The sequence below is a fragment of the Alligator sinensis genome, unplaced genomic scaffold (assembly GCF_000455745.1).
Source record: "Alligator sinensis unplaced genomic scaffold, ASM45574v1 scaffold1032_1, whole genome shotgun sequence".
In the NCBI taxonomy this organism is placed as follows: domain Eukaryota; kingdom Metazoa; phylum Chordata; order Crocodylia; family Alligatoridae; genus Alligator; species Alligator sinensis.
Genome location: NW_005842450.1, coordinates 795,765 through 807,768, shown reverse-complemented (window position 1 = coordinate 807,768; position 12,004 = coordinate 795,765). Strand labels below are relative to the sequence as shown.

General features: G+C 47.9%; 1 protein-coding gene across 1 annotated transcript in view; it reads left to right on the top strand.

Moving 5' to 3' along the window:
* TTLL9 (tubulin tyrosine ligase like 9) overlaps positions 1-12,004 on the top strand; it is a 26,459-nt gene that overhangs the window by 13,666 nt on the left and 789 nt on the right. Inside the window, exons 3-14 of the mRNA XM_006030533.1 lie at positions 14-54; positions 1,325-1,417; positions 2,589-2,700; positions 3,596-3,781; positions 7,098-7,166; positions 7,477-7,567; positions 8,216-8,256; positions 8,344-8,431; positions 8,705-8,763; positions 9,160-9,356; positions 10,812-10,925; positions 11,475-11,599. Coding sequence (XP_006030595.1) covers positions 14-54; positions 1,325-1,417; positions 2,589-2,700; positions 3,596-3,781; positions 7,098-7,166; positions 7,477-7,567; positions 8,216-8,256; positions 8,344-8,431; positions 8,705-8,763; positions 9,160-9,356; positions 10,812-10,925; positions 11,475-11,599 — 1,216 coding nt within the window. The remainder of the gene's footprint in view (positions 1-13; positions 55-1,324; positions 1,418-2,588; positions 2,701-3,595; positions 3,782-7,097; positions 7,167-7,476; positions 7,568-8,215; positions 8,257-8,343; positions 8,432-8,704; positions 8,764-9,159; positions 9,357-10,811; positions 10,926-11,474; positions 11,600-12,004) is intronic.

The window sequence follows — 12,004 nt, the reverse complement described above, 5'->3', positions numbered from 1 at the left end:
CCTTGTCCCGCAGGTCAGCGCCGGCCACCGCGGCCCCCCGCGCCTGAAGGAGCGGTGAGTGCCCGGGGGCTGCGGGGACACCATGCTTTCCGGGGGGGCGGGGGTCTTTCTGGGGTGTCCTGGGGCTCTCCAGGGGTGTCTTTGGGTTTCTCCGGGGTGCCTCAGGTCTATCCAGGGGTGCCTTGGGTCTTTTGGGGTGCCTCAGGTCGATCCAAGGGTGCCTTGGGGCTCTCCAGGGGTGTCTTTGGGGCTCTCCGGGGTGCCTCAGGTCTATCCAGGGGTGCCTTAAGTCTTTCTGGGGTGCCTTCAGTCTCTTCAGGGGTGTCTTGGTTCTTCTGGGGGTGTTTTGGGTCTATCCATGGGTGCCTCAAGTCTATCCAGGGGTGCCTTGGGTCTGTCCAGAGGGGCCTCGAGTCTATATGGGGTGCGTCTAGTTTATCCAGGGGGGCCTTAGGTCTCCCCAGAGGTGTTTTGGGTCTTTCCAGGGTGCCTCAAATCTATCCAGGGGGTCTCGGGTCTCCCCAAGATGCCTCACGTCTATCTCGGGGTGCCTCGAGTCTATCTGGGGTGCATCAAGTGTCTCCACAGGGCCTTTAGGCTTCTCCAGGGGGCCTCAAGTCTCCCCCGGGTGGGCCTGGGTCTCTCCAGGGGGCTGGATCCTATCCGCGGTGCCTCAGGTCTCTCCTGGGGTCCCCCCCAGGGCAGCCCCCGGTCTGTCCAAGTGCCTCGATTCTCATGGCAGCCTGGTCTGTGGAGGGTGGAAACTAGTCGTGGCCTGTCTCCACATATGCTTGCAACAAGCACCAATTTTACCCATGGTTCTCTCTGAAGAGCTTTAAAAAGATGCATTTTTTCTGTGCAGAAAATCATCTGCCTCTTTCCAACTCTCTGTAGGACAAAGCTCAGTCTAGGTGACATACTTAGGAAAGATGTCGAGAGACTCTATGGAGTGAACATTTGGATGCTTATCTTGCTGGGATCCTATGACCCCAGCTGACTTCCTGCCCCTTGGCAGGGGGCTGGACCCAACGATCTTCCGGGTCCCTTCCAGCCCGAATGTCTATGAAATCTATGAAACTGTAAATACGTTGCTGACTTGCGACCGTATTTCTAGGCAAATGCAAGCAGCTGCCACGTAGGTAGAAGATGTAGCCAGCAGACAACACAGCAAATGTAGAGTCATGGTTAGAGGGGGAGGGAGAGGGTGGTCAACCTTGCCAAGTCCTTTCCTCCCTCCAGCCAAGACTTTGTGTGACCCCAAGGGCAAGGCGTGCATTCATGGCAGGGCAGCTTGGGTTGAGTGTGCGATGTGTCTGTTTTACAGAGAGCCGAGAGCTTGCATCCGATTCAAATGCGCGCTCACAAACACCATCTTAGACGTTCTTCGCCAGAGACCTGGATGGGTTGAAGTGAAAGAGTAAGCTCCAGACTCCTTCCCTTTGTGGCTGGGGTCTCTCTCTCTCTCTAGGTACCACATCCAAACAAGACGTTGGGGACCACGGTCTTCCACAAACCTCTTCTCTCTGAGGCGTTTTCCAATGTCGATGCCTTCATCCATTTAGATAGACTGTAAAAGGATGAACGTATCGACTGGGATAGCCTTTCTGGTTTTCTGGCTGTATTCAAGTGCACCTGCCCCGTTTGCAGTGGGGCGTTAACACAAGTCCTCAACCATTGGTGCTGGACTGTGTTGCCCCGCTCCTGTGGACTAGGTCGGCTGCGTTCAGAGCCCTTTTATCAAGTAGAGGCTGATTGATTGCGTTGTTGAAGCTGGCTGACCCTGTTTGCAGAACAAGTGATCTCCACAGTGCTTCGAGGAAGAGAAGATGTTTTTGACCCCTATTGTTAGACGTGGCTGGAAAATAACAGTGCAGACTGTCACTCGGCTAATCTGCCTCATTCCTTCGCTGGTTTATTATTGCAGCCATTCCTCCTGTCTCGAGGCTTTTCTTCTTCTGCTGATTATCTGGGTTTAAAAGACTAGAGACAGCTAACTAATTTCTCAGCTTTAGCTGACATTAATTCACTTGCCGCTAATCGGTGACACTTTAAGTAGGATCTTGTTTGTGCTCCTCGGTAACGTGCCCTGACTCGGGGAGAAGGATGTGACACGCTGAATTGGAGGGAATTGGCTTCAGTGAAGTAGCTGAGGGCAGAGTTTGGTGTGTAATAATGTGTGAGCATCCTTGTGAAAAACAGAGAGACCTAAGCAAGGTCTCTGGTTTCAAGGATAGGTCCTTGAGGATCTGTTTCGAAGAAAAACCAGCCCTGTGCAATTCCCGGCCCAGTTTGGTGTGTTTAGCTAAGTCAGCTGAGCTTCTGGAAAGCAAGTGTCAGGGCGCTTCCTTCCTCAGGTGTGCCTGGACATGGATGCGTCTAGACCCAAACGGGCCTTTAAGGGCAACCCTTCAAGTAGAGAGCCTACATTTTTTAAAAAAGCCAAACCAGCATGTCCAACCCTATGTGCATCGAGGTTTTCCTTGAATGTGTACAGACGGAAGGGGAGGGGGAGGCCGTTCTGACGGTAACTGAGGGCAGGGATGCTGAACTCGGTACTTTCCTGCCTGGCTGTATCTGTCTCTCTCCAGCGAGGGGGAGTGGGATTTTTACTGGTGTGATGTTAGCTGGCTTCGGGAGAATTTTGACCATACCTACATGGATGAACACGTTCGTATCTGCCACTTCCGCAACCACTATGAGGTAAGAAACTATGTAGGGTGGGATGAAACCAGAATGGCTTGCGGGGACGGTGACAGATAGTCAGTGAGTTTCCGTGCAAAGTTTGCAGGGGAAAATACCTTGCACTGTTCTCCGCCCACACAGTGAATTCCTTCTTGGCTGCTAGGCAAATGCCTCTTCAGACTCGATTGATGCTTGTCCTATCTTGGGAAACCAAAAAGGTTGCCTTGTTCAGGACTGCTGCATGAGGTTTATCCTATTCCAAGACAGATAAATCTCATGAAGGCTGAGCAAGTCTCTCTCAGAAGTCCAGGATCCTCCTGCATATGCTACATGGACGACAGGCAAGAGGAGACGGGACAGTCACCTCGCTGGGGTCCTCTAACCCTGGTTGTCTTCTGACCTAGAGCGGGAGGCTGGACCCGATGACCTGCGAGGTCCCTTCCAGCCCCTTGCAATCTATGAATCTATGACTGTTTTAGGAAACCAAGTTATAACCCCAGTTATACCCAACACAGGTAAAGCATCCGCTAAAGAGCCCTCTGCACTACGGGGACGTGCGTTTTACATGTATCTAAGGACAACTGCATTGCAGCCAGGCGTTCTGCGTAGGCAGACGCTAGCACTTGGGCTCTTGGAGATCAGCATAGCACCTGGGCTAAAAGACACCAGGCCAGGAATAACTGTGGGCCCTAAGATGGGCTCCTTTTATCTTTTCCAGGTTTTTTCAGAGAATAAAAAGAAAATTAATTCATACATTCGCCTCTACAAAGAGGGAAAGACTCTCCAGCTGTTCCCTTAGTTATCTTCTGCAGAGAGCCATTTTCAAGTGTCACCAGAAACGTCTTATCTCTAGCAATTCATGTGAGAAGAATGGTGCTTTAATTGGTGTTAGCGTGTGTTTCTTCCATCTCAGCTGACTCGGAAGAACTACATCGTGAAGAACCTGAAGAGGTTTCGGAAGCAGTTAGAGAGGGAAGCGGGGAAGCTGGAGGCAACAAAATGTGACTTTTTCCCTAAGACCTTTGAAATGCCGTCGGAATACCACCTGTTTGTGGAGGAGTTTCGCAAGTATCCCGGCATCACCTGGATTATGAAACCGGTAAGCAGAGTGCTGTCCCAGCCCCAGGGGAAGCCAAGAGGAGACAAATTACTGGCTTGAATGTCTGGAGACGGGAAGTGGGGAGTGACGGGGGAGTGACAGGTATAGCGATCTGTAGGAGAACGGCTCCCAACCAATCTTCTGGTCATCTCCCCTGGCTGAAATGGTCCTTCTATCGTAACAGTTTATTTCAGCAATTGAAAAATAATCCCATGCGTTTGCAGTTTACCCAGCTGTGAAGATATAAATGTGCAGGTTTTGATGGGGAGGCCCTGTACTGGATAAAGCTGTTCTGCTGAGATACTTCAGCAAATCCACATAACCTGTAACATCTTGGGGCCCTCAGAGATGAGGATCATATTCTTCCTCGTTACAACTCCTTTGAAGTCATGCATTTAAACCCCACATGGGCACGCAGTACAACTCTGTTAAACTGGACATCTGAATTTACCAACCTGCTAGTGCGGCCTTAGGGTTATACTGGATGAGACGTGCTAACGAGCTTTAAAGGGCCACGCTGTGCCTGGAGTGCAGCCTTTTTGGCTGCTCTGATCCTCTGAAATCTCATTTGTCTCCTGATATTTGTTCCTTAGATAAATGGAGTTGCATTGAAAGGTAGTAAATTCCACTTGGATGCATACCTTGGGGCCTAGAAAATATGCGCTTCCTTTAGATATTGCCGCCGTCTGGAGTGGAACCTAGAAATGCCTTGCTGCTGCCAGATGATTCAAGACATTTAACATCATGAATATAGCCCCATGGTGTGTAATTAAATCTACACCCATCTGTGAGCCTCACAACAGGACAGTCACTTTGGTTTGCACAATAGGTCTGGCGGGGAGGTCCAGGACCAGACAGTTTGCCTCCCTCTGCAGGTCAGGCCTATCCGTAAGGGTGGGTTTACGAGTAGTGAACGGGAAGTAATTATGCAAACTAACGTGTGAATTACAGCCATGAGGATAACAGCTAGTGATTATCCAAGTCTACAAATGGTAATTTGTGTTAATTGGGAACAAGAAACCTTATATTAAGCTGAATTTTGTGCCCACAACCTCAATTAACATTGGAAATAACTACGATACAATAAATGAGACTATATTAAAAGATTGTGATTACAAAAATTATACCAACAAGTGAAATGAAGTCACTTGTGGCTGCCCTAAAGCTTGCAAGTGAAAATATGTATCCTGAGTGACGGGAGCAGGCGCCCTGCTGTTTCAGGTGGCCTTTGCCCCGGTTGTAGGTGAGCAGATGGGTGGAGCTCAGGAGGCAGAAGTCCCCCACGGGCTGGTCTGTCACAGCCACCATCTGACCGCAGTGCAGAGCCTTCATCCCGCTCGCTCTGCTTCCCCGCTCTTTGTCCTGGCTCTTGAGCATCTCTCTGGACCTGCTCATCTGGTTTGGTTAAATGCTCCTGTGAAAGATTCACAGCTTGCAAATCTAATTGGAATTAAAAAGTATAGGTTGCATCATTTATTTGGTACCACGGGACAACCTAGCTACCGTCAGCCCACTCTGCCACCTCCACTAGGGCCATACCTACTGCTTGTAAAACTGGAGCTCTTTGCAAACATCTGCCATTTAAAGAAACGAAGGGAAAGCGATTCTGTTACAACAGCGATTTCCGCCCCCCACCAATGTACTTAAAGGGAGAATGTGAACTTCAGCTTGGAGAGATGATCTACTACCTCAAACCGATGACAGTTTAGAAGTTATGTATCTCGTTACCTGTAAAGCCAGAAATGCTTTTTGATCATCAAAACGGATAATTAGAATTCCAGGGTGTTCAGTGCTAGAAGGCAGGTTGTTTTTATCCTTGGCCCATCTTCCTAAGGTCAGGAAGTATTGGATCTTAAAATCAGGATGCCCAGGATTTATAGAAAATACCTTCATTTTTAGAGGTTTAAAAAATTTATTAGTATTAACTTTACTGTCACTCCAAGGCCTGTAGGTAGTAACTAAGGCAACCTGGCTTTACAAGCAAGAGGATGTAAAAAATAGGCGCAATAAAAACTTTTAAATGTATTTTAAAAATCTAAGGCAACTTTTGTCTAAAACGTGGAATAAACAAAAGCCAGGAAGGTGTGTGGTGCTATAAAGGTTTTAGTGGCTGTCCTTTGGGATGACCTGCATAACTCACTCATGCCGTCACCACTCAGGAGTAATGTCACCATCACAAATTCATGCCCATAAAACCTTGATATCACAACATGCCATCAAGTATTTGTTTTTATCTCTCTAAATAAAATATCATCTTCAGCCTTTGAAACAGAGTAGGGAGAAGCACTGACATATTCTTCAGTGCTGGAATTGTGTGGGCTTTGGGCCAACTTCTCATAATTTAATATTGTACTTGTATTCTGACAGCTTTTAGCCAAGGGGGTGGAAGATCAAATGAAGGCTCCCACGTGCCTTTGTGGAGTGTAGAGGATATCTGCGGATTGGTTTACCTGCCTCCGAAATACAATGGGCTTGAATGCAGCATTTGTTTAAGGGCTTGGTCCTGAGAGCCTTAAAATCAAAGAGAAGCAGGTGCGGGAGGGACCTCGGGAAGTCGTCTAGTCCAGCCCCTGCCTGAGTCGGGCTCGTCCCTCTCCAAGCTGTCCTATACAAATCCACCGTCTAAGATCCCGGAGCTCAGTGGCGCTTATGAGAACTCGGTACCGTTCAGTATCAGGTCAAGATAACACGGCAGGTTAGGACAAGAAGCAAAAAAGATTCCCTGGGCACCTTTGGGGGAACTTACGGAAGCAAAATGTAATTACTTAAGTAGGAATTTGACCAACACTGGAATTGAAATCTGTAAGGATAACAATGTTAAATGTCCACAAGCCGGCAGAACCGGGCTTTTTATCTCAACCCCTAGGCAACCCCTCTAACAAATCCTTGATGAGAGATTCCTGGCAGCATGCTAATACAAATCATGCTTTCCCAATGCCCCCTGCTGCGTCTCTGGTTTGTGGTTCTTTGTTTAGCACCCAAGATGCAAAGCGGGTGCTTTATAAATAAGTGAATGATTAATCTGATTGTGCAGCGAGCTCTTCTGTAGTCACCTTCTGAAGAACAGCATCTGCCCCTGCAGGAAATGCTAACTGCCGTGTGTGGGGTCTGAGTCACCAGGCTAGCGTGCTGAGCAGATAGCGTGCTGCCCGTTGGACTGCCGCTGTAGCTGTGAAATGGGCAGAAGTGTGGATCTTTGGTATATGCCAGGGTGCCCTAGAAGCAACGATTTATTGTAATGATGATATGTGCCCATGTAGAGGTGAGTGGGAAGACTTTAAAGCCAGTAATGCTTTCTTCCTCCCCCACCCTGCAGGTTGGCAGGTCCCAAGGGAGAGGGATTTTTCTGTTCCGAAAGCTCAAGGATATCATTGACTGGAGAAAGGTGAGATGCTGTCTGTCCCCGTCTCTCTTTTCTTGGCACCTCACTATTTCCGTGGGGAAAGTCCACGCAGAGCTTAGTTCTCACTGTAATTGTATGCGAGTCACTTGCTTTCATATACGAGACTCGTCCCCGGCCCCCAGGAACACGACGGATTGTCTTGCTGTCCAGCCAACTGCACACTGGGCTGTTTCATCCCTGGCTTGAAGTCTCAAACTGAGATGGCGTGCCAGAGAACCCAGTGGGCACTGTCTGTTTTCTTCTCGATGGCCATGCTTGAATGAGGAGAAAGAACAGAGGCTTTATTTTACAGGATGGGGTCCGTGCAGATGACCAGAAGGATGAAACCCAAGTAGAAAATTATGTAGCTCAGCGCTATATTGAAAACCCCTATTTAATAGGAGGTAAGATGGCTCTCTAACTAGGCCTGTGCCTGTCTGACATACAGAAAGACACTGTGAGCTCTCATGTCCTGTCAGATAGCAAGGGAAATCCGCAGATAACTGTCTAATGAAGGGGCACATCTTATATAGTCTGCTTTTGCCTGACATTAGCTCCTTATGGACTTGAAACATTAGCTGAGAATACTGCACTGGGTCAGTGCTGCTGTGTGGTCGCTTCCTGGTCCTGCCAGGGAGAGATTTTGAGAGCAGTAATGATCTAGTGAATAATAATCAGAACTACCTCTAGCCCTACATATTAAAAAGAAGCCCATTCTTTCTCTCTCATACGTTGCCAGGTTGCTCTCTGTGAGGCTGTCTGTATGCAGTCATGACCAAACTAACGAAATAGGTTTTAATCCAAGCCATTTATTATTTTGACAGAAGTCAGTGCATAGACACTTATTTCAGAGTAAGAGCATCCCACTTGGATCAATCGGACACTTAAGCCACATCACAGATTTCTGCAGATTAGTGTAAGGTGTGAATTAAGTTCCATTTAGTTATTTCAGTGCACGGTTGTGCTTAGGCAGGCTCTAATTTAGGTGTTGGTAATGGTCAGCATCAATAATACATACCGCACTATGTGATGCATCTCTCTTTGTTTTGCAGGTCGGAAGTTTGACTTGAGAGTTTATGTTCTAGTGATGTCTGTAAGTGCAAAAACCCAGCCTTTAAGTGCTGTGCTGGAGTGGAGTTTTCTTGCTGGTAATACTCGGGTTCTGTCTCCCCTTTCTCAGTATATCCCACTGAAGGTCTGGTTGTATCGAGATGGCTTTGCTCGCTTCTCCAACACCCGGTTTACTCTGAACAGCATAGATGATCACTGTATCCTGACCAGTCAGATACTGAGCTTTCATATATTCCTTTCCCAGGTGTTTGGTTTTCCTGGCTCACTTTTCCTAATTTCCTTTTTCTTGCCTTATTTCTCGTCTTCATTTTTCCACCAGACATGTCCCTGCAGGGTGGCAGGCAGGGTAGCTGAAGTTTCATGATGGCGGGAGGGAAGGCAGTGATGGCATCAGGATAGGCACCAAGTTCAGTTTCTAGTTGCATAGAGCATTGCTTGTCTGCACAACCCTTACCTCCAGCTCTTGCCAGATGTTCATCTCACAAATGTAGCAGTGCAAAAGACTGCGCCTGACTACGATCCGGAGAAGGTGAGTGTATGTGTGGTCTGCTGGCTTGTGCATGGGCAAATAGCCAGGCCACGCAGGTGATTTCAGGGACCAGGGTGGCTGTGTTGTGTAGTGATAAGTGAACTCTCTTAGGCACTGGTTATTAGCAGGTGATTCTCTGAGATAAGGTACCCTACTTCTCAGCAGGGCTAAATAGCCTGGCGAAGGCACCGTGCAAACACCTCCAGTCCCCACACTGGCTCAGGTATTTCTGCACAGCACTGCATGGTGTTGTGTAGCTACACTGAGAGGCACCTATTTCCAGGTGCCTGGCTTTCATCAGGGATCATCCGTTGGCTGTAGGGAATGTAGAACGATCATTTCCAGGAGGATGGGAAATGCACGCAAACAACTCGCTGCTGTCTCGGTGTGTCTCAGGGCTGCAAGTGGATGATTCAGCGGGTCAGACGGTACCTGACTGCGAAGCACGGGGCAGAAGCGGTGGAGGTTCTCTTTGCGGATATGGACAACATTTTCATCAAGAGCCTTCAGAGCGTTCAGAAAACCATCATCAGCGACAAGCACTGCTTTGAGCTGTATGGATATGACATCCTGATCGACCAGAACCTCAAGCCGTAAGGGAGCTAGCGAGCATTCAGGGCAGGGAAGACTGCTTTCCCTGGGGAAGCGGAGGCTGCCTAAGCATCTTAGTGATGGGCAGTGTCAGGAGGGTTACTGCCAGCCTTCCTGCTGCTTTATGATTCCAGACACTGTGCATTACAGCAGCATCCTGCGAGCCCTGAGATTCATCCAGCCACCACTATTAGGCCCTGGGGACTAGATATTTAGTGCACTTGCCATTGCCTGAAAAATAACTGTGTGATGTATGGCCTTAGAGGCAACCCTACATTTTATTTTAGACCTGGATGAGCAGTTTCTGTTGATGTCTGGGGGAAGCAAACTGTTCAGTCACCAAGGAGGTTTTGAAGGGAAATTTAAACCTCAGTTTGACTCGGTTCAGATTTTTTTTTTTTTTTTTAAACACAAAGTTTTGCAAGGACTGCTGGCAATATACCTTAATTGACATTTGCTTATGTGCACACGCATGCTTCAGCAGCTTGCAACCCAAAGGCTGTAAGGATAGCAACATGAAAGTCAATTGTTTTAGGGTTTTTTTCCCCCATTTCTCAAGCTGAGAAGAATGGGAAAAAAACGAAACGGAGAAGCAACAAGCAAATTGGATTTTTTTTCCATCTCTAAATCATACAAAGTGCTATGAATACCATGGGCAAGGAAATGCATTTTAAAATACAATTTAAGATGTGTCTTCTTTTTCGTGCCTTCGTTTCCTTCCCTCTAACTACCTGTGGTAGCTGGCATTTTAGTCACAATTCTCAGCGGCCAGTTGGCATCAGTCTGCTGTCTCTTCAGTGCCCCTGGGGACAGCTTTATTTTAAGCGAGTTAATAAGTGAATTGTGGCTGAACCGTAGTCTTGGGTAATCCTAATTTGTACAATCAACTCTGCTACATTCATAGCCTTCAACCAAACTACTGCTGCAGCAGTGACAACTTGCACAGGTAGAGCTTGAGTAACTTCAGTTGATCAAGAAATAACCTAGCAATGGTAAATGGGAACAAAAGTCACAGATGTAATTGTAGGGCTGAGATGACAGTGGCAAACTAGAGTAACGTATCGTGTGCTTCAGGAGATATGCCGAGTTAGACTGCAAATGTTGTTAGGAAAGTGCGGCTAAAGAACAGCCACAGGCTCACACTATGGAAGGGGTTAAAATGTGTCCTGTGAATTAGCCCAAACATCCGTTCCATCTAGAGTTGGTTTTAACTCCAATACCTTTCTGGTTGCTGCAGGCACTTTCTTTATTGCAGCGGAGTACAGGAAAAGCAGCTTTGTAATAGGCTCAGCATGTCCTCTGGCGCGGCGCAGGGTTGGATTCCTGTCACTCCACTTGACTCTTCTCGCCCAGCACCGGTGCAGTGATGTTTTTACAGACAGGCTTTTCCTGTTAGGTGGACTTACTCTTTAGCCCTGCCTGCTCCCTCTAATTCTCTGCTCTTCTCTTCTACACAGCTGGCTTCTCGAGGTTAATGCATCTCCATCCCTCACTGCCAGCAGTCAGGAGGACTACGAGCTCAAGTGTCGGCTTCTCAAGGACACGCTGCACATTGTGGACATGGAGGTCAGGTGGGTGAAAACTCACTTACTGTCTCCAAGTGTCTTACCAAAGTGTCTGAACTCTGTGAACCAGTCCCGTGGTTTGGGCGGACAGTAGATCGCAATCCTTAAAGCTGTGCAAACAGTTAGCGATTGAATCACCAGTGCCAGCACAAGGTAGATTAATTGATGCCTCCATTTTAGAGAGCACAGAACTAAAGCAGGAGGAGATTGGGATTCAGAGTTGCAGCCAGTCCTGGGGCTGGAACTGAAATCCTTGCTTCCCAGCTGCCACTCAGACACTTCTCCCCTTTGGTTTTCTCTCGGTATCATGCCTCACACACTTGTCTCGCTTATCTAGCACTCTGTCCTAAGAAGCTTGCCTTGCATCATTTTATGATTGACTTTGCAACTGTGCTAAACCAGGATATTAATAGTAAAGATCTGTCCACTGCAGCATTCAGCTGTTTGGCTTTGTCTCTGCCATGCACAGATTTCCAGCCAATGTGCAGGCAGTGAATCAAATAGCTACGCGTAGCCATTACTCATGTACTTTAACACTTGCCTTGGATATTGCAGGCTGACAGGGAAGGAGAAACGTGTTGGGGGTTTTGACCTCATGTGGAATGATGGTCCCGTCAGTCGAGTGGAGGGGAATGCGGATACCCCAGTGAATGCAAGCTTTCTCACCAACACACATTTAGGTATGTGCTGAGACCCGGACGGCAGGGGGTCCCACTGGGGTCCTGAGCCTGTACGGTGACAGCAGTAAGGACAGCACTTTTTTCACAAGAGTAAAGGACTGGGGTGTGAATTAGAACGCGGGAGATATTTTTAGTAGGGTGCAGTAACTGTGTGAGGTGGAGCCGGAGAGGGATAAACACTTTCCAAACGTGGGGGTGAGCAGTCAAACTGCAGATGGAGCCTTGCTGCAAGCTGACAGGGTGGCAGCCGTTAGCTTTAAAGAACCGTTCCTTAGACCTCACTTGAACTACTACAGATATTCCTCACCTGCTGATTTAATTTTAACACTATCCCAAAGATCCATGGTAAAAATTGCGGTATCTGCCCATGATGCACTTTTCTAACAGCACTTGCATATTCTTGTT